This window comes from Gallus gallus, chromosome 14 (genome assembly GCF_016699485.2).
Source record: "Gallus gallus isolate bGalGal1 chromosome 14, bGalGal1.mat.broiler.GRCg7b, whole genome shotgun sequence".
Lineage (NCBI taxonomy): Eukaryota > Metazoa > Chordata > Aves > Galliformes > Phasianidae > Gallus > Gallus gallus.
Genome location: NC_052545.1, coordinates 12,084,334 through 12,110,186, shown reverse-complemented (window position 1 = coordinate 12,110,186; position 25,853 = coordinate 12,084,334). Strand labels below are relative to the sequence as shown.

The 25,853-nt window shown below is 45.8% G+C and overlaps 1 protein-coding gene across 7 annotated transcripts in view; it reads left to right on the top strand.

The window, feature by feature from the left end:
* Positions 1-2,473: 2,473 nt before the first annotated feature.
* Positions 2,474-25,853, top strand: part of NPRL3 (nitrogen permease regulator-like 3 (S. cerevisiae)) — a 41,951-nt gene continuing 18,571 nt past the window's right edge. Inside the window, exons 1-8 of one of the 7 annotated variants that reach the window (XM_046900708.1) lie at positions 2,474-2,664; positions 4,231-4,300; positions 9,242-9,390; positions 10,919-11,290; positions 12,621-12,750; positions 15,934-16,008; positions 19,635-19,788; positions 20,587-20,668. In XM_046900708.1, coding sequence (XP_046756664.1) covers positions 11,259-11,290; positions 12,621-12,750; positions 15,934-16,008; positions 19,635-19,788; positions 20,587-20,668 — 473 coding nt within the window. In that variant the 5' untranslated portion in view covers positions 2,474-2,664; positions 4,231-4,300; positions 9,242-9,390; positions 10,919-11,258. Of the gene's footprint in view, positions 2,665-4,230; positions 4,301-8,992; positions 9,032-9,241; positions 9,391-10,918; positions 11,291-11,585; positions 12,494-12,620; positions 12,751-14,483; positions 15,535-15,933; positions 16,009-19,634; positions 19,789-20,586; positions 20,669-25,853 lie in introns of those variants that run through there. The other 6 variants (XM_046900709.1, XM_025155297.3, XM_040647482.2 and 3 more) reach the window with 6 other exon arrangements.

The window sequence follows — 25,853 nt, the reverse complement described above, 5'->3', positions numbered from 1 at the left end:
CTGCCAACTGTTTAACCCAAACAGTGATCCTCCACGACTGGACGATTAAGGTCCATGTAGGCATGAAGATCAGAGTGATGCCTGCACCGGAGGCTTGTTGGTTTGTATATGAAATATCGGCACTGAAATCTTTATTGAATTTGGATTCATTCTCCAAGAGCTGCTCCTGCACTATCACAAAAGCCAGAGCAGCCCAAAGGTGACAGTGGTTTGCTAGGAGGGGCTCACCGCTCCTCTAGGATCAGAGTTGTGCTGGGGACAGCTTCAGGAACTCTTCAGAAAAGAGCCTGGTGGGAGTACTGTGATTCGCAGCCACGTGCAGCAATGTGGCATGGAGAGTGATGGGCTCTGTCCCTACACACACTTCTCAGCTGAGTTCCTCGCCCCACTGTTCCAGCTGCCCACGGGGTGCCGAGGCTGGAGCTCCTGGCCTACGCTACTCGAGGAATTGGACAACACAGCCACTGTTGTTCCTCTGGTCGCAGCATTGATACATCCTCTGGGAAACTGCATCAGATGTGTCTCTCTCTCTCTTTCGGTTGCTTTTCATAGTGAGGTTTCGTAAACCTAGAGCATGATGTGCACCTCAGTGCAGGCTGTGTATCTTTGTTATGAAGCTGTGAGATGTCCTCAGAGCCTTGGGAAGGAGCAGCAGGCTGAGCTGGCATGTCGTCCTGCTGCACAGCAGCCTGGCTTTGGGGCTGCCTGTCCTGCCGTGTCTCGCTCCTACAGGAACAAAGCACGGAGCAAATGTGAAGAGTGGCTTTTTGTACTAATGTAGGTCTTCTTTTCATTATCATCTTTTCAGGCTGTCAGTTGAAGTCAGCAACAGGCCTTTTTGCTCATTATAAAAGTGAGATTATAATTCCCAGTTCATTAAATGGATGGTTGTACCTCTGTGAGGTCGGGTAACTGTCCCCATGGGCCTCTTCTGCACAGGAGCCACTGCTCTCTTGAGCAGTGAAATGAAATTCTTTCATTTCATTCTACTAGCACTCAGAGAGCTTGCAGGTTTCCAGAGCTTTGCTTTAACTCATCTCCAAGAGCTGGAAATGGCAAACATGCCTGCAGTTTTTTAATTGAAGAATGCATAGTTATGCTTGGAAGCAGACACACTGGGCAATTCTAACGTAGCTGCCCAGCACTGGGCCACGATGAATGCTCTGCTGTGATAATGTGACTGCTCTTTAATCGCTCACCAACAACTCTCTCCCCTCAATGACAGCTTCTCTTGCTTCAGTTGTTATCACCTGCCTGGCAGAGAATGGCCGTGCAGATTAAGCCCTCACTGCGGGTGCTCATCTCCCTTTCAGTCCCCTTCTCTGCCTGAAGTCCAAGGGAAGAATCTTGCAGAGAAAAATCCAGAGTGGGGATATCTCGGAGCATCCAAATATCTAAATATTGCTATCAAATACAGACAAACCTATGTGAAAAACCTGGGCCATCCTCTGACATAATTGCCGATAGCTTTCTGATCTCAGCTGGACACACAATAAGACAAATGAGCCAGAAGAGCTGCCAGGGGAACACAGTTTGTGGCACTTGCTGCTGGCCAGCAGCTTCTAGTTCTGGAGTTGTCATAACTGAATGACTCCAAGTGACCAAAGGAGATTGCGAGACATGAAAATAATGAGGGGGTGTGAGGGGATGTGGGAAGAGGTGGGAATGAACCTTGAGGCAGCGGAGAGGTGTGAGGTGCCAGGGGCACCGGGGGTGCTGGAGTGTGTTGGCTGTGGGCATGCGAGGTGCTGGAATGAACTGGTGGTGCCAGGCTGATCTGGTGCACTGTGCATGGGCATGAGAGGTACCGATCCGGACTGGGGGCACTGGGCTGATGGCGGGAGTGCTGCTGGGTGGCGTGAGGTGCTGGGTTGAGCTGTAGGCTCTTGGCTGAAGAGGGAGTGTTGAGTGGGGTGTGAGAGGTGCCGGGCTGAATTGGGGGCACAAGGATTCAGACATCTTCCAACTCTAAGGATTTGATGGTTCCATGCTGGCTGTCTGGGGGCACAGGGCTCCATCTTGACGTGCTGGGGCCTGAACGTGAGGTGCTGTGCTGTGGTGAGGGCGTAAGGGCTACAGTGTGATGTGCTGGGCTGAATGGGGGGCACAAGGCTCAAAGGTGAGACACTGCGCAGTGTTGAGGACAAGAGGCTCCAACGTGACCTGCTGGGTCGTACTGGGAGCCCGGGGCTGAGGTGTGAGGTGCTGGGCTGCACTTCAGGCACGGCTGCACTGCGAGGTGCTGGGAGGAACGGCGGGCACCGGGAGCAAGCAGCAGCCGCCGGGCACCCTGAGGGCGTGTGGGCAGCGCTGCGGGCACGGCGCTGGGCCGCACTGAGGGCACGGCGCTGAAGCGGCGGCCCGGCCTCTGAGCGCGGCCTGCCCGGGAGCGCTGTGCCCGCAGCTCCGCCCCGCCGCTCGGCCGCGGCCCGGGGGAACCGGCGGCGGCGGCGGAGGCGCGGAAGCGGAAGTCGCGCGGGCCGGGCCGCCTTCCTGCGGAGCCGCGTCCGTCGTTGCCCGCCCGGTGCTCGCTGTGGCGCGGCGGCATGGGCGAGAGCACCAGCCCCATCAGCGTTATCCTTGTGAGCTCGGGCAGCCGCGGCAACAAGCTGCTCTTCCGCTTCCCCTTCCAGCGCGGCGCCGAGCACCCCGCCGCCCAGGCCAGTAAGTGCGCGCCGGGCCCGGGGCCGCCCCGTGCCGCAGGGCCGCGATCCGGCCCGTGTCCTGGCAGCCCCTCCCCGGCCTTCCCACGGCTCGGGCTGGCGTGGCACCCCCCTCGCAGCCTCGTCGTTTGGTGGCCCGTTGTCCCCTCACTCGTGCAGCCCTGTGTGAGCGTGCCTTGGGCTGCTGCTGTCCCCAGGCTCCCGTCCCGAGGCACGCTTTGGCCCAGCACCGCTGTCCAGCACGGCCCGGGGTAGACGCCTTCCTGCCGCGCACCTCTGAGGAGGGGCGGCTCGAACCCCCTGGGCTGTGGGCGCGGCCCCACGCCGCCAGGGCTCAAGGAGCGTTGGGACCCCGCTCTCAGGCACAGGGTTTGGGTTTGGAGTGGAGCCAAGGGTGGACCGAATCCCTGGCGGTCCCCTCCTGCTTGGGATGCTCTATGAGTTCTATCCGTTCTGCACGGCCCTGCCTTGGGTCTGCGGTGACAGATGTGGAGCCGTGCCCACATGTGCAGCCAGCCCTGCTGTTTCTGTCCTGAGCTCTGCAGTGCGCTGCTGAACCCAGAGTGGGTTTGGGAGGGCTTCGCATGGTCAGACCTGTGGGATTACAGCATCACCACCTGCAGACCTAACCTGTCACCGGGCAGTGTTAGAATCAGCTTTCAGTTTCAGTGTGAGTTTGGTGCCTTGGAACATTTAACAGTTTGGGCACTGAGAACGTACCAAAGTGATCATGAGAGGCACGCGATGGGTGAGCCCTGTGTGTGATCTGAGGCTGTTATCCAGTGATGAGGTCGTTTCCCGTGGATCATTTGCCAACTGCCATACGTCACAGAATCACAGAGTCACAGAATCATTTGAATTGGAATGGACTTTTAATGGCCTTACAGCCCAACTTCCCTGAAATGAACAGGGACACCCGTAGCTCCATCAGTACTCAGAGCCCACCCAGCCTGACACTGAGTGTCTCCAGGAGCAGGGCGCCCACCACCTCTCTGGGCAGCCTGTGCCAGTGCTTCACCACCCTTATTGTAAAGAACTTCCTCGTATCCAATCTAAATCTGCCCTCTTTTAGTTTGAAACCATTTCCCCTTTTAAGATTGTGAGTCATTTTTCTCTGAGGAAGAATCATTTTTGAACCCCATTTTGTCCTTATAAGTGAAGTGTGAAAAGATTATTATTATTGTTTGCTGTCTGCTTCCCTCCAGTTGCTCTCCAGCTTTTTGTTGGTAAAAGCTTTGGATATGTGTCACTGCAGAGGGGGGCTCCTAGAACTTACCATTGTCCTGAAACATGAGCAAGAATGTGGGAAATTAATGAGTTGAGTTTTTAATTTTTGCTTCCTTGAATTGCAACATGGTTCTGCAAGCATGAATTGTTCCCTGGTACTCGTCAGGAAAGTTGTTTCTTTGAATGCTTTTGTTTTCTCTATGTCCTTTGAAAATGTAAGCGTCTTGCTCCCATTTGTTGATGTGTTTTTGAGTGAGAACTGAAAAAACAAGAACAAGACCTCACTGTACACTGTTGGAAGACTGCTCCTTAAGAAAGCTGTCTTTATTCTTTGCCTCAGATAAACCACGGAGTCGATATGCGGTGAATAGCTCTGGTGACACCTCAGAGGACCAAGATGGGGACTCCAGGTAGGGAGAAAATGATTCTCCTCGTCTGACTTTAAAACTTGAGAGGAGATGGCCTCCTTTTTTCTTACTGCTAGTTCAGTAGGCAAACTCCTGTAGTGCACAGAAGGCCTGCAAAGGGATATTGTAATGCCAGGTTAGGAGAAAATCAGTGTTTGGTAATGAGACATGTCTCATGAGTGAATGCCGGTGAGTCTGCTGTATTCTGGGGCAAAGTGTAGCTCAGGTAAGTTGTGCTTGTTAGAAAGGCAGTGGTGCTCCTTCAGAGCATTAATCCTTTGGCAAAATTCCATTTTTCTCCACCTACCTACCTGTACCTGGATATCTTACACAGCTGCCTCGTGTTCTTCCTTAGCTCATGTAACAGTGATACAGAATTGCTGTGCACTACCTGGGCGACTCATTTTGTTTCTGGGCATGTAGCTGCCTGTATATCCATGGAGTGAAATAGTGGCTCAGGAGGGCTCTGAGACTTAGAGACTGAGTTTTTCAACTGCAGGAAATTAGAGGGTAACAAAAGCACTGAACAGCATAGGTGGTGCGTTGTTCAGCGTGCACATACATGGACACGGACCCTCTAACTGTTCAACACCAGAAAATTTGAAATCTGCTGTGTTCTAAATGTATCATTATCAGATAGGAGACAAACCTGGGCCATAGTTCAGTTGCAGATCTCTGATACAAGAATGAAGAAGTTGTCACTGCTTTTAACCAAAAGGCAATTGAGATGCCAACCTTGCAAAATGTAAGCTGGTTCTTAAGTCTGACTAAGAATAGTTTCACTGAAATTAAAGCCATCCCTGGCAGTGACTTCATTAAGTTCATACATTTTACCAGGACTGGAACCTTATAAAAACAGTATAACAGAGGTAACGCATTTTGCTTGAGGTCATTTGTGTCTATTACATTTCTGGTATTTTGGAAACCTTCCATTGCAGCATTCTGTTGTCTCCATGGAACACAGTAATACAGTGCAAAACTGAAGCAAGACCAAAGTGTGTTTCTTAAGTTTGATATCTGTTGAACGGCACTTCAGACTGCCCCGTGGACAGTGCTGAGGATGCACACTGGGAGGGCTCAGTGAATGGTGGTTATCTCAGGGGTTTTGTTGGTTGCTGTTCACTTGGCTCTAGTATTTCCCTAGAGAGATTGATGACAGTGTGCCAGCTGCTTTCTCATTGCGATTCTTGCTGCCTCTGCCATTGTAGGGTGGTTGGACAAAACACACACAGCAATGCAGAGCTGTGCTCGTGGATGTTGTCTGTGGTGCTGAACCTGTGTGATGCACTTTTGGCTACTGCAGTGATGGAAGCAAGAGATTTTATCACTCAAATAATGGTCGGATGAGACAACCACTCATAGTTGAGTATTTTACTGAATGTAGTTTTAAGTAGGTTGAACGTCCTGACATGTAGTCTGCCTTAAACAAAGAGTTAGATGGTTCTGTTGTAGCGGTGTGCAGGAATCAGGGGCTGAGGGCTAGCACTCAGGTCTCTTGGGTCAGATACTAGCTATTAAGCTTTTAGGGAGCTGAGTTCCCTAAGCACAAAGTATCAATTCATTAGCACTCCACCAAGTGGATCTGGGCTGTTCCGAAGCTCTGAGTGAAAGAATACAAAGACAGAAATCCCCCTCTGTAGTGATGGCTCTCAGAGGAAAGCAGTTGCTGTTTGTGCAGTCTTACACAGCAGTTCACACAAATCCATCCTGCACTGTCTGCATGTGATGATTATTGAGGTTACTGGAGTTTATGAGCTTTATATTTACATACCTGAGGTTGAGGTGTTCGTCAACACAGGTCTGTTAGCAGGACGTGCCTTAGTATTATCCCCTATGGATATGGCAATAGCTGCCATGCAGGTACGGGGGTAGTGGGAGAAGCATCTTGTTGCTCTGAAGTACTACTAGTCCTGCTCACACAGCAGCATTCAGAAATTCAAAGCGTCCTTCAAAACTGCATTTGTTTCAATTTTGTTTATGAAAAGCCTCTACCCCGTATTCACAGTGCTGTGAATGCACTGAAAAAGCCATCTTCTCTCGCAGGAATGTAGAAGGGAAGCTTGCAGGTGCATTTAATGCAACAAGTAAACATCCTTCTCTTCAGCAGCACCTGGAAGTAGAAGAAATGCCCATGCTCTTTGTACACTGAGTACTGATAATTCACATTAGGCAAGAGGTTTATTTTTTCACTAGGCTTAATGACATAGATAGAAATCATATTCCGGCACTATGTACGCAAGCACATGTTCCATCAGGAAGCTATAAGGTCTCTTTAGGGCTGTGCACAGCAGGTGGCTCAGGCTTCTGGTATGCATGAGACAGATGGGGGGGTAGCAAAGTTGGTGACTGTGAAGAACAGATCCTGGGGGCGAACAGAGGCAGAGGAGCAATGGTTGGAGAGAGAGGGAGATGCCTGTGGTTTGTAGTCATTGTGAGTGGACTAGGCAAGGAAGGAGCTTAAATATCATATGCCATAAAACCAGTGTTGTCATTGAGCCAGTGGGATTCTGGCTGAGAAGCTGTATGATTTTTTTCCCCTGGGCTCCAGGTTGGAATGTTTTTTTATGTTTCTATTGAAGGCTGAGGAGTGAGCAGGTTTGTGAGAGCCCCTCCTGTCTGCCCATAGCAGTTCTGTCCTGGTGCAGCACAGAGCTGCAGCAGTGCTCTCCCCGGAGCAGTAGTCCTGAGGTTCATCAGCATGAAGTCCCAACTGTGTGCTGCTGGTGTTGATTATCTGATTGGAGTTGTCCCACGTGAAAGTCATTTGTGAATCACTGTGTTATTTCTGGAAGGCTGCTTCAAGGAAGGGTTAGCAAAAAGATCCCTTTAAATCACCACATGTCGGTAGTTGCTATGGATGTTTTTTGGCAGCACAAATTGGGGCTTTGGAGGGGGCAGATGCTAAGCTGAGTGGATGGTGTATGGCAAGTTTGATAATGTTCTCATGTTTAGTAACAAAGGTTATTTCAGATCTATCTAGTTGCTGCAGTCGTTTGTATGAAGGTTGGATCCATCCTGCTTTGTACTGGATGACTGCCTTCAGTTCACTGGCAATCTAGGATCAAATGTGTCCTAGAGAACATTCAATATCGCTTTTTTTCTAAGCTGTTGGAAGCCAGAATGGTTACTTTTGAGCTGATCTCTTGTGGAGCAGTTGAGTTGTAAGTTATTTCTTAATGACTCCAGAAAATTACATCAGTTTAGGTGCTATAACTCTCCTTTTCCATCCTTGTATGCGTAATTGGATTTCTTGAATACTTCAGACATTAATTTCCTGGTGTTCGTTATGCTTTCTGTTACATAAAGAAAATTGCAGCCTATTCATGAAGTCCTACCTGCAGGTTACTGGTGTGTATTGGCTATACTGATTACTTTTCCACAGAGTTGTAACCCTAGGTCTTTTGAATATAGATCTTTTATTCCTCTCAAAAGCAAGTCAAGTAACACAAGTGGTCGAGGTGTGTTGGGGGTGGCCATGCAACAGAGAGGTGCTCAGAAAAATCTGTCACTGTTGAAACTAATGACCTGTCAGTGGCTCTCCATGCTTTTGTAATTTGCTGTCTTCAAAAACATCCTTCAGATTTGAGTGCTATCCCAATAATATATACCCCCCTGGAGCTATTGGAGATGCTTGCTGTTCTCTTTTTTTCCTCCAAAAATGTGAAGTTGTGCATTAGCTCTGTTGATGCCAGAAGATAAAGCTTTGTTAAATTGGTTTGAAATGTCTTTTGTAGGTTTGGTGTTTTTTTTTTTTTTTTGAGGGGATACAATAGCAAAAATTCTGATGAAGATGCACATGAAGAAACCTGTTGCACCAGACGTATTTTTCAGTAGCATAACTGACTTAACCAAAGAGATTTAGCAAGCTTTGCAGCATTGATGTCATTAACTAGCTAAATACTTTTGTTACAGAAACCCAAGCTACTGAAACAAGGACGTGAATGTCCCTTTCTAACAAACAGTCGTTCTCCTGTGGTACCGTTTCTATATCCTCTGTCCCTCTTTCACTGGACCTCAGTGTTCTCCTTGTTATTTGTTCTGAAAGCCTTCCTTTCTGTAAGCCTCTTCCTTTCCGGTCACCCATCCATCCCTTTCTGTAATATCACCCTCTTTGTATAGTTTGTCCTCTAGGGTCGTTCTACCTTCTCAACATAACCAGTGGAAATCAGCTGTCTCCTGCATTAAATAACTGTTGGAGGTTTCCATTTGATCTCCCCTTCCTACAGTGGGCAGCGTAAAGCTTTTAAAAGCCTTTTGAGCCCCTGGTGATGCTCTAGGAAACAAACCGACTTTTGGGATCTGCTCTAAATCAGAGTGGGACCTCTTCTGTTATTTTGTTATTGTTTATGTGCTTGTTTGTCTGTTTTAAGGTAAGCATGTGTTTAATGAATGCAGTTCCATAAGTGCAGCAGGTTGTGGGGACACATTGCCATAGCGTTGCTGAGAGAACTGAAATGCCACCAACCTCAGCCTGCAGCTCATCCCAGCAACTCACCTACCATTAACTTGTGCCTCTTCTCAATACTCATCATTTTCTTTACAGGAGTTTAACTCTTAATAGATCCTCCTAGTTTTTAACATTATCTTTTTCTCTCTCTCTTTTTTTTTTTTTTTTTTGTATTTTATGTACTTGCGTCGTTTATTTTCTTTTGTTTGTGTTTTTGTTTTGTGTTTATGGCCATGTTCCCATTTCAGAGACCAATGTCCCCTAACTGATGAGCAATTGGTTTCAGGGTAAGACCAAATGTTCTCCACCACCACCTCTGTCTAGAATGGCTTTCTTTTCTCACCATCCTGTCAATGTGCTTTGTTTCTGGTTTCTACTTTACACCAAATGATGAGGTAATTATGTGCTAAATCACAATGTCTATAGGAAACGTATTGCTAACAGTTAATGCTAGGATAATTACAGAGGTCCTACTAACACTTCTGTGCTTTCTGTAGGGTAACCAGAATGAGTGTGGTACTGTCCCTTCTGTGAACTGAGAAAAATTGTGATCCTTCAAGAGCACAACAAGAATAGCCTTGGCTTTGGAGCTATTCCAGCAAGGATCCCTGAGGCAAATTGCCTTCTGACAAGCAATGACCAAAAAGTACAGATGAGTGACTGAACTATTTATAATCTCACAATAATTATGCAGAGCTTGTTGCAGAGCTGTTTGTGAGCAGCTGCTCCTTCCTGGTGCCCTTCTAAGCTGAACTGACAACTGCATTATAGCCCCTTCCTGAACATGCCGAGGGCCCAAAAGTATTGAAATACATTTCTAGCCCTCGTGTAGCATAAAGATGGTCACCTAAATAGTCAGCTCCCCCTCTACCCTACCTCGAATACAAATTCTTTGTAATTTGAAAATTATAAAGAATTTTTGAATTTCTATGGCACTTTAAAAGTGATTATCCATGCTTGGGGAAACACTGAAGTTCTGTTTGAGATACTTCCCCCCTCTTGTCTGCATGCTAAGGCAAAGGCTCTGTTGTTTCAGCTGTGCCAGTTCCAGAGGAGGTGCTGCTGGCAGTAGGCAGCCTGCACTGGTGTGGTTTGTGTCATCCTGCAGGACTGTGTGCTGTGGCTGCACACTGTGTTGAGCTCATGATAGGAGAGGTAGGATATTCTGGGCAAATCAAAACTTCTGCTTTTTGTATTTAGTTTCTGCCTGCTGAGCTCCGTAGCACAGGAAAGGTTGGCTCCCCTGTAGAATCACAGAGCTCAGGCTAATGCTGGGGCAGTAGGGACTGTTACAACCTGACTGTGAAACCTAATCTGCTTCAAGGGCTTCAGTAAGTTAACGTGTTTATGTCATTGTAATGCACTACAGAGATTAGAAAACCAGTTTTAAAATATCCAAACTAAAATATTTATTGTCTGAGATAAAATGATGGGAGTGACATATCTGCTGTCCCTCAATCTCCCTGTCATCCAGAGGCCTGAGAAATGTATAAATCATGTGCAGTGGTTTTGGGGGGTGAGAGGTAGGATCAGACAACCAAACCAATGAATCTAGGCTGTCAGACCAGGAGAACGTGTCTGGAGTCCAGGTCGCTCTGGAGGTGCCATCAGGTGGAACCCCTGCAACCTGTCAAGAGGGTTATACATATGCTGAGCACATCATCTGGCTGCTGTTGTAGCTTTCTCCCAGAAAGAGGTTTCAGCCAGCAAGAAGATAGGGAAGGCTTTACAAAATTAACCTCTCAGTCTGCTGCTTCCTACCGAGCCAAATGCAAAGTCATGCTGATGGTGAATGTCAGTGTCATGAGCTCTCCTGTGGAACTGCTGAATTGTTCGGCACCACAGTTCTGCCTGAAAGTAACTGTTGCTGTAATTCCATGTTAAAGTCAAATCGTAACAGTGGTGTAAGTCATCATAATGAAGTTTGGTTTTCCAGCTCCCAAGATGTCCTTTGCCAAGGCTGAGGGAAGGAAGTGACTCATTTCTTAGCAGCAAGCAGGCACTTGCTAGTTTACCCTCCTGCTTCCACTTAACAGGGCAGATGTTCATTTTTGATCTGCTGCTCTTACAGTCTGCCTGGCTCCACGATGAGCCTGTTAACTGGCACAGCTGAGCAGGGCAGAAAGAACAGGGGAGGCTCACTGCTGTCTTGGTGACTTTCTTTCCTATTTCAGATGTGATCACCAGGGACTGCCAAGCCAGGCCCAGTCTGAGGAAGCGTTACCTTTTCTTTACCAACTCCGTGTGGTGTTGAACCCAGCCCAGTGCAGCGGCTGAGGAACGCTGGGGGCTCAGTGCCCCAGGAGTCTGTGGCCACTCTTCCCTCCTCTCTGCTAGCCCTCAGCTGTGCTGGGCATCCTGTTTGGAGCAGAGCAGCCAGAGATTTGGAAGTTTGTATGGAGCTGCCCCTTCCACTAGCCAACCGTGGTCAGGATGACTTTACTGTACAAGCATCAGAGGCTTTGACTGCTCAGAAAGGCCTGTTATCCTACACCTTCAGTGTTTGTAGGTCTAATGAAAAAAAATAGCCCCTGGGTCATATGCAGGTGGGTTCACAGAGAAGACTTGTCTGTGTATTTGTCTCAGTTTCTGTAATGCACCATAACTCACTCAGAGTGAACCAGGAATGAGGTACATTGACTACTTCTGTGGGCACTGAGGGCCTGCTTGTGGCCGAGAGATAAGGTGGGTGTGGAACACACCCATGTCTGCCCTTTTTTCTGAGTGATACTGTGTTATCTGGGGTACCTGCATGGTGGAGGGGGTGGTCTGATGGAGGCACACATCGTGGATGTAAATAAAGAAACTGAAATAAATATTGCCATGATTAAAAAAGGTGGTGTCCTCAGAAGCTGACTTGATATCCATTTGGTAAAATGGGAGTCTCAGGGAAATCAGACAAGGAAAGAGCATTGCTAGTATCAAACCTCGCACTGCTCCCATCCTGCAACTATGAGCTTCCCCTGGCAGCTCACTGAGGTCCTATGGAATTGAGCTCTGCTGTCTCAGGGGATGCCCTGAGGAAAAGGAGTATTTTTAAAGACCAGGCCAATGTTGTGAAGTCATCGGAAAGTGGTTGCAGAATCCTTCCATGTCACATTGCAGCTCTGACCCAGTTTTGCAGCTGTGAGTGTATTTTATTTGGCAGACTCCTTGTAGACACTTGCCTTCCTATTTTGTGGCTGCATTCTTCCCACCACAGTTCCGGAGCAGCACAGTCCCACTGCAGCAAGGTGGGCACCAAGGAGGGCCTGCTGCCATGACTTTGTCTTGGTTCAGTGCAGTCCATGAGCCCAGGTGATGCCATGCAGCTCTCAGAAGGGTGCCACTGGGCATCTGACTGCAGCCTGAGATCTGTTAAGTGAAATAACTTTCATGAAGTTAGATTTGAAAAGGAGGGACAAGTGTAGAATATATATTTCTTTTGTTTGAATCAGCTCTGTCTTGCCTTCCCCTGTGTCTCAGTAGGTGGGCTAAAGGTCTTTGTTGTGCTTGAGTGGCAGGCTGTTTTGGTATGTAGTTGCTTAGTAAGTTCATTAACCTGCAGCTAAATCCAGGCAATGGCTAACTCAAGCTGTTTTTATATTTAAACAAACTGCATCTAATCTTTCCAATGTATTTTGCTGAGCATGTACTTAAATAAGCATGACCCTGCAGTCTTTGTCTTGAATGCTTCCTGTTTGATAACTGTGATGATCTGAGAGATATAATTAAGGGATTCTTAATTTTCCATAATTGGGGTACTCCAGGTACATTATTTTAGACACAATTTACAATATTAAAAAGACTCACAAATTAAATGAATCTGTGTTTGGAGGAACGTTCAAGGGGTGTGCTTTTTGAAAACTGTAATAACTTCTGTTTCTGCTCTTCAAGGTTTTCAGATGTCATCCTGGCAACAATTTTGGCTACAAAGTCAGATATGTGTGGCAAAAAATTTGAACTGAAGATTGATAACGTTCGCTTTGTTGGTCACCCTACGTTGCTTCAGCATGCCCTTGGGCAGGTATGGTAAGAGATCTGCTTGCAGGCATGCTTTCTGTTCCAGTTGTGTATTCTTAGGTAGGGGACTTAAAATTCAGAATGGATATGTTTCCTTTTGATCCTGCTCCTTCCTGATTTCTGATTCTTCACAATGCTCGGAGCTGTCTGTATGTATTTCCAGATAACCACAGTGAGTGGCAAACCCAGGAAGCTGTGTCAGTGGTTCCCAGAAAAGCCCATCTGGTTACTCAAGAAAAGCAGTGTGTGTAAAGAGAAGTAGTAATAAGCAGCCCACCTCAAAAAACATGTTTCTTACGATGTTAGTTGTTGCACGGTAGGTTTGTAGCACCTCCAATTAGCATGGCAGTACAAAAACTGAACAAAACAACACCCTCACAAATGTTAGGAAGCGGTCTAACATTTTCCCATGGACAAATTTAGGCTGCTATTTGTGTTGAGACTTTGATCTGTGGCCTGCGTTTTAGCTGATTGGAATGAAAGCAATTGCCACTCAGCTTATGGAAAAGGCCCTGCTTAACTCTAGGAAAGAATTTACATGGTTCTATATGGAAAATAATCCCTTTCCCATTCTTTCTTCCTGACAGACTGTGAAAATGAAGTAGGCTTGGTAATTTCTGAATACAACACTAATCTGTATCACTGAACTGCTTTCATCTCATTTTTCATCAAATTTACAAAACCGTTCAGTTTTCCAGGCAAAGATCTGCTTGCCAGTTCTGTCATCCTTTCTATCTATAATTAGAGGTGCAAACAGATTGTTGGCAACTGCTGCTTGATATTTAGAGGATCGGATTGCTGTAGGACTACTTTCATCCAAGTGAGAAGCTGGCATCAAGCATCAAAAAAAGCTGCTGGTGTTCCACTTCCGAAACTCATTCGTGAGCCTACAGGAAATGTGGCTGAGTATCACCGAGGCTCAGCTCTCAAATGTTTAGGATGCTTTGGAAGACAGAGTTCAAGTGCCCCCAAGCTGTGCAGGTACTTCAGAAAGCCCGGTCTGTGCTAAGAACCCTCCCCAGATGGGACACAGAGGTGTGGGTCTGACCACAGTGGTCAGGGTCTGTCACCAACCCCACAGGAGGTGAGAGATGCACCAGGCCCAGGGTCCATGCAGGGAGCCCAGCCAGGAGCAAAAGGAGATGGAGACAGAGACAGGGCTGGAGGACTTGGTGGGGTCCATCCAGGAGACAAGCTACCCACAACATAGGTCCAAGGCCCATCCTTGGACAGGGCCGAGGACACGCACACAAGGATTGAAGGCCTAAGCATGGCTCGTGGACCATGGGCTAAAGAGGGGACCCAAGTGGTGCTGGTCAATGCCACTGAGACCTTTTGGTGCCCTCAGGGCCCTGACAGCACTGGCCTGCTCTCTCACAGTACTAGATTCATTTATTTTGCCAGTGCTGTCCAAAAGGCACAGCTTCCTAAATGTGGTGTGGTGAATCTGAATGAAATTGAAAAGTCATATTTGCATTTATTCACCACATGTTCTACATTCTCTCTGCTTTGTAGTCACTTTTATCGTAACTGCATGAAATTTCTCTTCATTTTCAATTTGTCTAAATGAAATTGCATTTGGGTAAATAAGCAACATGGCAGAGTGCTGGAAACACCTTCTTGTTGCTTCTAGTAGAATCTTTTTCTTGGGTGTGTCTTATCACCCCAGCAGGCACCCTAAAACTTTCTAGTTTCCAGAATGTTCTGGATGTGGCAGCCATCTCTGCTGCTTCATTTGGGTCTGAACTGGGGACCCTTTGGCAGTTAGGAAGAAGCTGGATTGTTTCTTTCCTTTCCCACAGTACAGAAGCAGTGACTGAAGTGACCTGACAGTCTGTGTTTTGAATTTCCTTAGTGTTCATACTACAGTAAGTTACTGCACAGGACAGCTCAGCAAATTCTTCCTCAGATGAGATTCAGAAACTACAAGAGCACCAGTATTTAACTGTAGGTGTCAGACTGCCTTTTATGTAGTGATGTTCTGAATTCTTCAAATTCTTTCCCCCTTTTCCATTCCATCTTAGTATTTTATTCTTTTTTTCTTGCACAAGATGTGAGGTGAAAATTAGCTCAATTCCAGCTGATGTTAATTGTGATGGTTTCTTTGATTTTAAGGAAGGATCAGACCCTGCACGTAATTGCATTTAAATCTTTACTGAGTTCACAAGGCATCCTAGAACCTGTAGCTTGAGAACACATGGACACAGCAAGGTGATTTTACGACCCCTCCGGTCGCTGTAAGGTGATTTTACCACCCCTCCAGTCTCTGTCTGTTTGATAGAACTTCACTTACAGTTTAGAGGCACAAATATATGCGTTACTACTTTCAGTTTCTATGATTTTGAAGACCACTGAGTGAAGGCATCCAGGTTTCAAGAGTTCACCTCTGAGCAGTTGGTTGCTGGTGCTCAGTGTTTGTCAGGAAGACTGGATGAGGCTTCACTGCCTTTGCCCTGTGTCAGTACTACATTAGCTCTGGGTGCACATTTGTTGGGTAGAGGCAGAATATTAGGTTAGGTGACTGTTCAGGTTGTTTTCACTTCAGGTTGGACTGGATGTTCATCAGGAGCTTTGGGAAGGCAGGAATGGGCTCTGGATTTTGTGCTCCATCTTGTGGTGGTGCTCAGCCCATTCAGACGGGTTAGGACTGGATGTGCAAATTCACCTTGCTTGGCTTGACTTCCTCAGGCCCTCCCCACAAGAAATCCTGTGCATGTGTTAAAGATTGTGACACTTGGAAGCAGAAAGAGTAGGGAGGGGGGTATGGAGAATATAGATGTGGACAGGGGTGAGAAATTTGCTATGCTAACAATATATGACAACAGTGCTGAGGAAAATCTCTGTGTAGGCCCCTAATGGTACTAAGATGCAATACAAGACACCTCCAAGACTGCTATCTTAACTGATACACACTCCTATTGTTCTGACCGAAATGCTTTATCTGCTTCTTGGAAGATGTAGAATAACTGTGACACTTTAATAAAAAATATAGTAACACAGTTTTATTTTTTGCAAGTCATTTTTAATGCTGTAATTTGATTTGTCTGCCCTCTCAGCAAACTGTTACTTGACTGATTGAGGCATTTCTGTTGTTTTTTTTTTTTTTTTTCCTTTCTCTCTTTTTTCTCCCTTCATTACTGGTTCCAAAGCACACAAGCCTATGGAATTTCTTCTAAATCTTTTTCAGGTATCCAAAACGGATCCTTCACCAAAGAGAGAGATGCCCACTATGATCCTCTTCAATGTCGTGTTTGCCTTACGGGTAAGGACTGTCCCTTGTCACTGGGGAGTGGGATGCACCTCGGCTGTGTAACAGAACACAGTAGGCTCATGTTCCAGTAGTCTCTTTTGAAACATTCAGTGCCTGATTTCACTTGGAGATTTTCATTTCAAACAACAAAACTAAACAGTATAGAATACGACACTGAGAAGTGGGAAACTTTTCCAGCCCAGTGCTCTACATAGCTCAAGCACAGTTGTTCTCTTCAGGACATACTCTAGAGCTGTTTTTTTGTTTGTTTTGTTTTGTTTTAAATAGCCATAGGGTAGAGGCTTGCAAGATATCATTTTGCAAATTATATATGGCCTCTGTTGCAGATCTTGCTCGTGTCTTGTCATTTGTGATTTGTGAAATGGTAACCTGCTGTGATTTTTCTAACAGTGTCATTGAAGCCTGTCCAAGCTAGCTGTGTGGAAAGGCAGCCTGTGTCTTACTGTGCTGTGTGCCAGATGCTGTTCTGTTTTCCTTCTGGCCAGAATAGGTCCAGATCCATTGTAGTGCACTAGCACGTTGCTGGGCCTTTATGGCTCCGTGCAACTTTGACCTTGGTGTCCAGTTGTGCTCCAGAATCAGAGGCAGCAGCGCTCACTGACAGTGGCATGTTGTGGCCAGCCTTGTGAGTTAGGGCCTTGCCATGGCTTTGGTTAGCTGAAGCTTGCTCAGTGCAGAGCCATTCAGAAATCTGCTCTGTGCACTCTAGAGCCATCACACTTTTCCAGTAGAGGTTTGCTAGCTTGGATGCAGACCTGGATGGGGGCCAGCTCCATGTGCTAGCACGGTGCTCTGGGTTCTGGGAATGTGTATCACTTAGGTCAGGAGTTATGTGGGCTGGACCAGAAGGAATGGGTTTGAATCCTTGAAAATGTTTTGCCTATTTTTTTTTTTTTTCATTCTGTGGAGTATTGCAATTCAGTGCTCCTCTGAATAACAGACAATCGAGTCTATGGAAATAATCAATTAGGCACTTAACTTTGTCAAACGATGCAAATTATGTAGTTGCATCCTCTCCCCCCCTCCTTTTTCCCTATCTCTTCTCATAGTGCTTTGAGTGGGGCCACATTCCTGGGGTCACGGACTTGCAGTTTCATCTAAAACTGATCTGTGGATGAAGGTGCTCTTGATTTGATGCCTGAAGAGTTTTCTTGGCTGTCCTTGTGTGTCTGGACAAAAGCTGTTCCTTTTTATAACCCCGATGCTTTTTTTGAAAGGATATGTCAGAACAACACTGTTTTGTGCCCATAGTCATGCTGTGTGGTACACTGTGCTGTTGCTCAGTGCCTCCGGCCTCTTTTACAATTCAGTGGGAGGTGTTTGGAAGCTGCCACTTCTTAGCCATGAGATCTCTGTAAAAGAAGGAGCGTGCCAGGGAGCAGCTGGCTGTAGCATTCTGGTTAAGTTGAGGGTACATGTGAAGAATAAATGAATTTTAATGCTGAACAAAAAGCTGGAGAAGTTATGTTTGCTTTCCTTGAAATTTCTCTTCAGATCTACTCTATTGATAAGATGTTAGTATCTATGTCAAGAGATCCTGACTCAGCTAATTTGACAGCATAAAACTATAGAAATCTCACTATGTTCAAGCATTGTTTGATTTCTGAGCTCTGGCTTTCTCTATGCAGCCCACATATTACATCTGTGGAGCCATCATACTATTTTTGTGGTTTGTATACGTGTGAAGGAACATTTTTCAAATGACAGAGGGAGCTGGAATAGCTGTCTTTATAGAGATGGTTGATTTTTGCTTCACTTTGGATATCATGTCACGATTTAAAAACCTCCAGTTACCTGGTTGTGAAGTACTATTAGCACTTTTCTTACTGCTGGCTTTCCAGTGGTGACTAACATAATGCATGCACACAGTCCACGTGGCTTTTCCCCAGTGGAAGAGCAAGGCTTCACAAGTGACAATTATCCCAGCAATCAGTCTGAATCAAGCAAGAAGTTGCTTGAGTTCTGCTGAGGATCCCGTGTTGTTGTGCTGTGGGTTATTGTTAGGTTAGGAGGTGCTAAGTTTGTACAGAAGCTGATTTTATATTTCACACACACTGAGAGACATTGGCTTCAAAAGTCTTGGTCTTCTAGTAAAGCATCCTGCGTTGGTTGTAAGTAACTGGACATGCAGACACTTGTATTTATGCACGTTGAGGAAGCAGGAGTGCTGAAAACAATGCTGCTTCACTCACAGCATTGCCAGGGCTTGGTGAGGTATAACGAAGACTTCAGCTGATGTGTGTTTATTTAGAATCTGGTTTAGTGGTTCTAGGGAAAACTTGCTTTTTTTTTGTGTTGGCAGTGTGAGGATACTGATGTAGTTACGTGTTTAATGCAGCAGTGAATGGTATTTGCCAAATAAGACACTCATACTTCATAGAGAGCTGTCAAGTTTTTGGAAAGTGCTGTGGGTAAAGCAAGTGGAAATTTGTGCACTGCAAAGTGTGGGTGGAGGCATTCTGAGATAAAGAGGAGAGTCCATCTGCAGCAGGCAGACAGCAGGCAAAGTCCCAAAAGCTATAATCAGCACCGGTCCTGCTGTGTTAAGCTTCGGGGCCACAACGTGTCGTGACTCAGCAAGAACAGCAGAATTCAAAAGTGTTGACTCATGGTTTGCTAGTTTGCATGCCAAGTTATCACTTGCTAGAACTGTAAATTCCTCTAAATATCTTAACAAACATGAGGCAGCTGTGTGCTGTGCACTCCCTGACTAGAGCCCCCAAGTCCCCCCTCGTCAGCTGTCCTTATGTGATAGATTTTTCCAGCACAGAGGGGACTGGCAGAAATGTAGTGTTTCTAACAAGCCATATTGGTGAAACGCTTTGGAATGGAAACCCACATTCATTCTGGTTTGGATCAAAGTGCTGATCATGTGTTGGTGCTTCTAATAAAATTAGCACTTGTCTTGTCAGTATGTAAGGGAACCGCAGTATAAATGGGCAGTGTTGAAGGCACTGCTGTCCCTACACTCCCAGTGAACTCAGCTGAATATCGTGATGTTTAGGACAAGGGAGAAGGGTTTTAGACTAAAGGGAGATTTAGATTGGATGTCAGGGGGAAATTGTTTACCAAGAGAGTGGTGAAGTGCTGGAACAGGCTGCCCACATGGGCTACCTGGGGATACCCTGGAGATACCTGTGGAGGTGTTTAAGGCCATGTTGAGTGGCAGCCCTGCCTGTGACACAGGGGTTGAAATGTGATGATCCTGGAGGTCCCTTTCCAACCCATTCTGTGACTGTATGTTGCTCCTCCTTTTCAAACAACTTGACATTTTCTTCTCTTGCTGTGTAAAATTGAGTTCTTTGCTTTCTCTGCTAACAAAAGGCCCAATAACAACTGGAAAAAATAAAACAGCTTTGAGTCACATACTCCAAGCACTGTGTTAATTTGTTGTGTAAGGAAAAGCTTAGAAATCCCTCATCCTGCACCTGTGCATATCTCTGACAGCTTTTTTGCTCTCATAGAAAATTCCTTTTTTTTTTTGCCAGCTGCCAAAGACTGACCATGGTATCTGCTGAAGATTATTACTTTGTTTACGTATGATTACTTATCCATCACTTTAGTTCCATAGATGTGACTGTGGCTGATTGACTGACCAGCTTCTATGTTGCCCATAGGCCAATGCAGATCCATCAGTGATAAACTGCCTACACAACCTTTCCCGTCGGATCGCCATCGTCTTGCAGCACGAGGAGCGCCGCTGCCAATACCTGACCAGGGAGGCCAAACTCATCTTAGCTATTCAGGATGAAGTGTCTGCCATGTCAGAGAGTGAGTATTGAGCTTAGATTGGACAGGAATATGTTTGTCAGGAGTACTTTTCCAGAAAAGTGCTGATGGAGCCTTTTGTGGCTGGGATCTGGATGTGCTCGTTTTGGTGCTCTTTAGCATTCTGACAGCTTTTGACTGCGTTTTGCCTCATCCAAGATCACAATTCCTATGCAGAAGTGAAAAAAGTGAAGTAGTTTGGCTGATTTCTGTGCTGGCTTAGTTCAGAGCAATCACTGGAGAGTGTGCACTGAATGTCTGAATTTGCCTGTCAGGATGAGATGGAAGAATTCATGTGGTGCCGCTTCACTCAACCTAGAGCAAGCCTGGCATGTGCTAATGCTGTGTCCCAAGTCACCAGACTTCTTGTGTGGAAATTTTACCTGTTTACGTGGCCAACAGATCATATTACACAGCATTTTTATTGACCGTCCTTTATAACAATTAAGTATAATAATAAGCACAGTCTAAGGTGAACTCTGATGCTGATGCACCGTCTTGCTGCAAGTGTTGGAAATTAAAACCAGTATGTATGCAAACAAAACCATTTAATATCATTGCTTGTCAAGTTCACAAGTATGTGTGTTTAACTGAGCTGAGCTTCAGAAGAAGCTGACATTAATTCACTGTTATTATCTTGACACTTAACTTGGATTATCATAAAAGCTTTGAAATAGAAGTGTAAATTGAGCAGGTAGGGATTCTGTGCCTAAGGTGCTGGTTTGTGCCTAGAGGGGGAAGAGAAAATTCTCTCTGCTTTGAAATTAGTTATTTGCTTTCTTGTTTTGAAATGTTCCATAGCTACAGAAGGGCCACAGTCACCTTTTCATCACATCCTACCCAAGTGCAAACTGGCCAGAGATCTCAAAGAGACTTATGACAGGTAAGTAGCATTTCCTTCGTGGCTCATAGTACGTTGCTTCTCACTGAAACCCCTTGGCCCTGTTCCTTAGGTGGTTATCCATCTCATGATTCACTGAAATTTGTGTTTAGACCAGGTAGAAGGATATGAAGGCTTGCTGTCAGGTGAAATGATTGCAGAATTGCTCTCATAATCATCACCATGGTGTCTCTTTGGGTATTTTATGTTTCTTAACAGTTGGTGGTCTGTTGCAGCTTTAAGAATTATTTTCCTCTTCAGAATAGAGGCATGTAATGACAAACAAATTCTACAATTGGAAAGTGTCAAAATATGATTATCATATCTCTGTAGAAGTGCTCAAAACCAGCAGGTAAAGGAAAAATGCTACATCAAGCACTGATGGCAATGCCAGACACTGCCTTGCCTTCATTTGCCTACACTGTGCATGTCTGGACAGAGAGTTTGGATTAGATTGTGAGGCTTTCAGCAGAATGGAAAGTACAACGTGCTGTTTCTTGACTGGATTAAAGACTCTGGCGAGGATTTCAAAGAGGTGTGGATTAAAGGTTGGATTTCAGCAGGAGCTGGGCATCTAGCTCCTCCAGCATCCTCCTCCAGCAGCGTGTCAGTGCTGACTCCTCATGCTGAGCAGACAGTTTCATTCAGGAAATGCACCTGGGGAAATAAGGACAGAGAACAGAAGGGTTTGGTGGGCAGAAAGATGTGCCCCTTGATGTGGGTGTTTGTCTGGGCTTTAGGCAAACTGCTGTTGAGTTCCTTCTTGGCCTGTAGAGCACTGCATTATCTCAGAGCAACTCTTAATGTTAGCATAAGGCACTCTTTGTGTAGCCTGTAGTTCTTACCTGAAACTTTTCACCTGCTTTTTACTTTGCTCTGTCTCTCTCAGGCTGTACACTGACTAGGCTGTAGGTGACTAGGCAATTCCTTATCTCGTTTCCAAACATTTTAGTGACACAGTGCCATCTTGTGGCATGTAGCTGTGACTGTAGGAACACACAGCCCAAGCTCGTGGGATGTGTTACTGCTGCCCTTCCATGAAACGAGGAGCAGAGTGCCCATGGCAAAGCACACCTTGGTGCTGGCTCCCAGAGGTAATATAAAGCAGTCTCTCTCACGTAGGCAGTGTGGGTGGGAGAGAGGGGATGCGCAGCATATTTTGATGCTGCTTTGCACAGCATTGTCACGAGCAAAAGTTAGAAATAAGCTGTTAGTAAAAGTATAAAATGGCTTTGCATCTGAGTGGAAAGCGGTGTTTGAAGAGCAGTCAACGGTGTTGCTGGATGGTGTTTTTGGAATTCCAGGCAAAAGGTCTCTTGAGTTATCCCAGTTGCTCCAGAGGCGCTGCCTAACCCTCGCTTTCCTGTAGATGGTGCTGAGGTATTTCAGGCAACACATCTCTTAGTGAGGTGGTTTGTGCAGAACCACAAGCATGTGAATCTGTTTGTAATTCAACATGTCCTTTGCATTTTGCATGAAACATCCATAGTTTATAAGGCAGCAAGCAATTCCAGGTCATCTGGACTGTAACACTACTGCTGCTGTAGGATCCAAGTGCTATTAAAATGGTAGTTTAGAGGTAGTCAGCATGACTTCCTGGGACCTTTTGACTCTTAAGGGCTAAAACCAGAATGTTTCTCTTCAATCAGTTCAGAAAACTGATTTGGGAATCTTTTTTCATCTTCCCCCTCCCACACTCCAGCACTGTTATAGAACAAAGAGCAGTGGCTCCAGACTAACAGTTCCCATTGCTAGCACCTGCAGTGCCCACAGGTGTACCTCTTTTATAATAGGAGCCTCTTTTAAGCTGGTGCTCATTTTAAGGACTGAAGACTGCTTTTACCAAGTTTATCTACAGCTGCAGATAATTTAGTTGGTTAGCCTGATGATAACTAACTGCTCATCTGGTTTTAGCAAATTTCTACTAGCTTTATACCAGAAAAAAGGTGAAAAGATGATTTTTTGGGGGAGGAGAGGATTGGCTTTTTTGTTTGTTTTGTTTCTTCGTTCTTAATACACAAAGAGCCTCCATACGTTTTTAGCTAGTGGGATTAGAACCGCTCAGTGGGTTTAGCCCATCTCAGCACCTTGAGAAGAGAAATTCGTATGTGAAGTTTAATGAGTTGTTATATGGGGATTTATGTGGATGTATGTAAGATATTAATGAACTACAGTTAGCTGACCAAAGGACACTGAATGTATCCTTTACACCAAAGTGTAAAACCATTTCAGAGCTCCAAATAGTCACAACTCAGAAGTGAGTTTACTGCCAGGTCACCCCTACAAACCAGCAGAAATGTTATCAATTTCTGATGTAAATGAGATAAACATAAAATACTGTGTGTGTCTGTATGAATTCATAACCATTTTATAAAATATGAGGTGAGGTGGTGTATATTTTGCTGATAGTTGTACAAAGAAGGCTGGAATCGTGCAGAATACTGGCAAACTTTGGATTCCCATTTTGGGGCAGTGGCTTGCAGCCGCTGTTCTGGGCAGAGCATAAGAATAGGGCAAGGGAGCAGTGATGTTCCATCCAATATTGCCCAGCTTCCTGCAGCTGGCAGCTCTGGAGGTGCTTTCTGTATATTCCAGAGCCTTCAGCTGATCTCACTTCCCGAATTCAGTCCTCTCTCCTGTGAGCCAGAGTAAATATTTAATGACCGCAGCATCCTCTGATAAGGGGCTCCGTGGCTGCTCTGGTTCTTTCTGTTTCTTTTTGAACTTTGTACCTCCTAGTCTCATTAGGCATCTCCCAGGGCTTACTGCTACTGAATGCCAGTAAACTGCTGGATAAAACAGCAGATGAAATTCGGTACAGATGGATGTACAGTAATGCACGTGAGGCAAACAGCCTTCAGGCATTTATGGCACTGCTGGGATCCCCTGAGCCTCCTCCAGCTGAGCAGCCCCAGCTCTCAGGACTCAACCCCAGTCTGCTTTCTGTGACTCTGTATTTCATGCTTCACAAATCCTTGCATATATGGTGCTGTAACTATTTGCCTGTGACTGGCCGGGTGCAGTCCCACCTGTTGTTGCTGGAGGTCTCTGCTTACTCTCAGGCACATTATTAGAGTTAAATTATTTTCCACTCGAGGGGGGAGGGGTGGAGGAGAAGCCATTATAGAAAGCTATAATGAAGGCTTGAAATTGAATGCAAATGTAGAGAAATGAAATTAAATTCGAGATCAGAACTCAAAATCTGTTTTTCTTCTTGTCTTTAATTTTAAGCTATTGTTGTATAATGCACTGCAGACAAAATTATGCTGTGGAGAGGGTAATTATATAATTAAAGCTTCTGCCTTTGTGCACATGGGCCAGGGAATGAAAGGAGCCAACTGCACTTTTTTCTGTTCCCTGAGCATTCAACTTCGCTGTGAAAATATCCCTGCAAGTGCTTCATGCTGTCACTGTTTGGTCGCCCACTTTAACAACCCCACTGGCTTTCATGTCATCTCTTAATCATTCATGGATTTTTTGTCACATTTTCTCTTGTGAGTGTTTGGAGTGAATGGGTAACTACTGCTTCAGGTTGCCCTTTATGTGGATGTATTTAAGATAATCCATCTTTCTGTGTCAGCTGTGTACATCCAGTGGGATAAGCAGTGCTAATGGACTTGCAGCATTTAATGCAAGAGAAAGGGATCTGCCTTGCTTTGCTTCAGGGCCTGGAGCTCTGAGCAGGTGGGAGATGGCAGCACCAGGGAGAGCAGATTCATCTCTTCAGTGCATTCGTAAGAGAATGAAGACATGTGCAGTGCTTATTCCTTTCTCACCTTGACAAATAAATACCTCTCAGCCTTCGGTGCAGGATTTGAGAACAGAGCCACAGCTGCTGCTTTACAAAGCATTGTCTACAGTGAGGTTTTACCTAATGGACGTGCTCATGCACAGGGCAAGGATGGGGTCATATTGGTGCTCTCACACTGGTGTGCTTTGGTGTCCAGTTCTGCTGGCAGCATGAGCTGCTGATGCTTTTGTTTCAAAGCTGAATTTCTATCTCTCTTTAAGCTCTGTCTACAACCAGATGAAGTTAAAGAGGAGCATGTTAGTTTGTGGCCCGAAGCTGAGCACAACGTGGAAGTGTTTAAACTACCACATAAGGAGTGTCCAAGAGGTGTATCACACTGCCTGTTCTTGGTGTGTTCCTGGATGTGCTTTGTGCAGAGAGGAAATTCTCATGTTTTGTTGACACAGAAGTCCTATTTCTAATCTCAATGCAATTTTGCTTAAAATTTAGATGGGAATTTTCTGAGTGCAAGCTTCAAAATATTGTCTTGTTTAGAAAAAAATATCTCTTAGAACAAACTCTAAAACCAGAGGACGTCTGGAAGGAGCCAGAGGTTCCTTTCTGTCTGAAAACACAGCCTGTTAAGGTCTATGTGTATGACAGACCTACATGCACCCTCCTCGTGCTGGATGCCAGGCAGTGTGTCCTTAGGGGCTGGTGCTGGGGGTGGCTGGCCTTGCTTCTCAGGATGAGGTGTGAGTTCATGCAGTTTTCACTGAGCTCTGATACACTCTGATACACATCTCAGAGGACAACAGCCTGGAGGCACGCTGAGAAATTCAGCTTTCCAGCACAAAGTTGGCTGTTGTTTAGGATTGAGTCTCAAGTTTGTGTTTGTTCCTCACTCCCCACAAAAGGAAGTGATGCTCAGCTTTGCCTCCTCTCCATTGCTCAGTCCCACTGCCTCTACCAAAGCTGACCCTGGGCATGTCTCATGGTGGCAAGCTAGGAGTGTAGTGAAGATTTGTAAGGTGTTACTAGCTTACTGCCTTGTTATCTTCCCTACCTGTGCTCATTTTCTAATAGCTGTAGGTACCTATCTGGGTATGCTTCATTTCTTGCTTAAATTCAGAGACTCCTGTTTCCATTCCTCTGAAGTGCTTCTGACTCAGTTCCATTCATCGCTGAAGTATCTGGACGTGTCACAACCCAAAGCGAGCCCTGTGAGTGTGTGTTCTAGCTTAGGGACCTTGCAGTAAACCTTCAGGAAACTGTTGTCTCATGAGATACTGCTGCAGCATTAATAGCAGAGGGAGCTGCAGGTCAGTGGGACTAAGTCTTGCAGGTTGCCCCAGAGCCTCATAGGGCACAGTGCTCTGTGAGAACAAGGTAGAGCAGCCCTCGCAGTCAGGAGCCAGCTTGGCCTCAGCCAGCCTGGGGTGGACGTGTTACACTCAC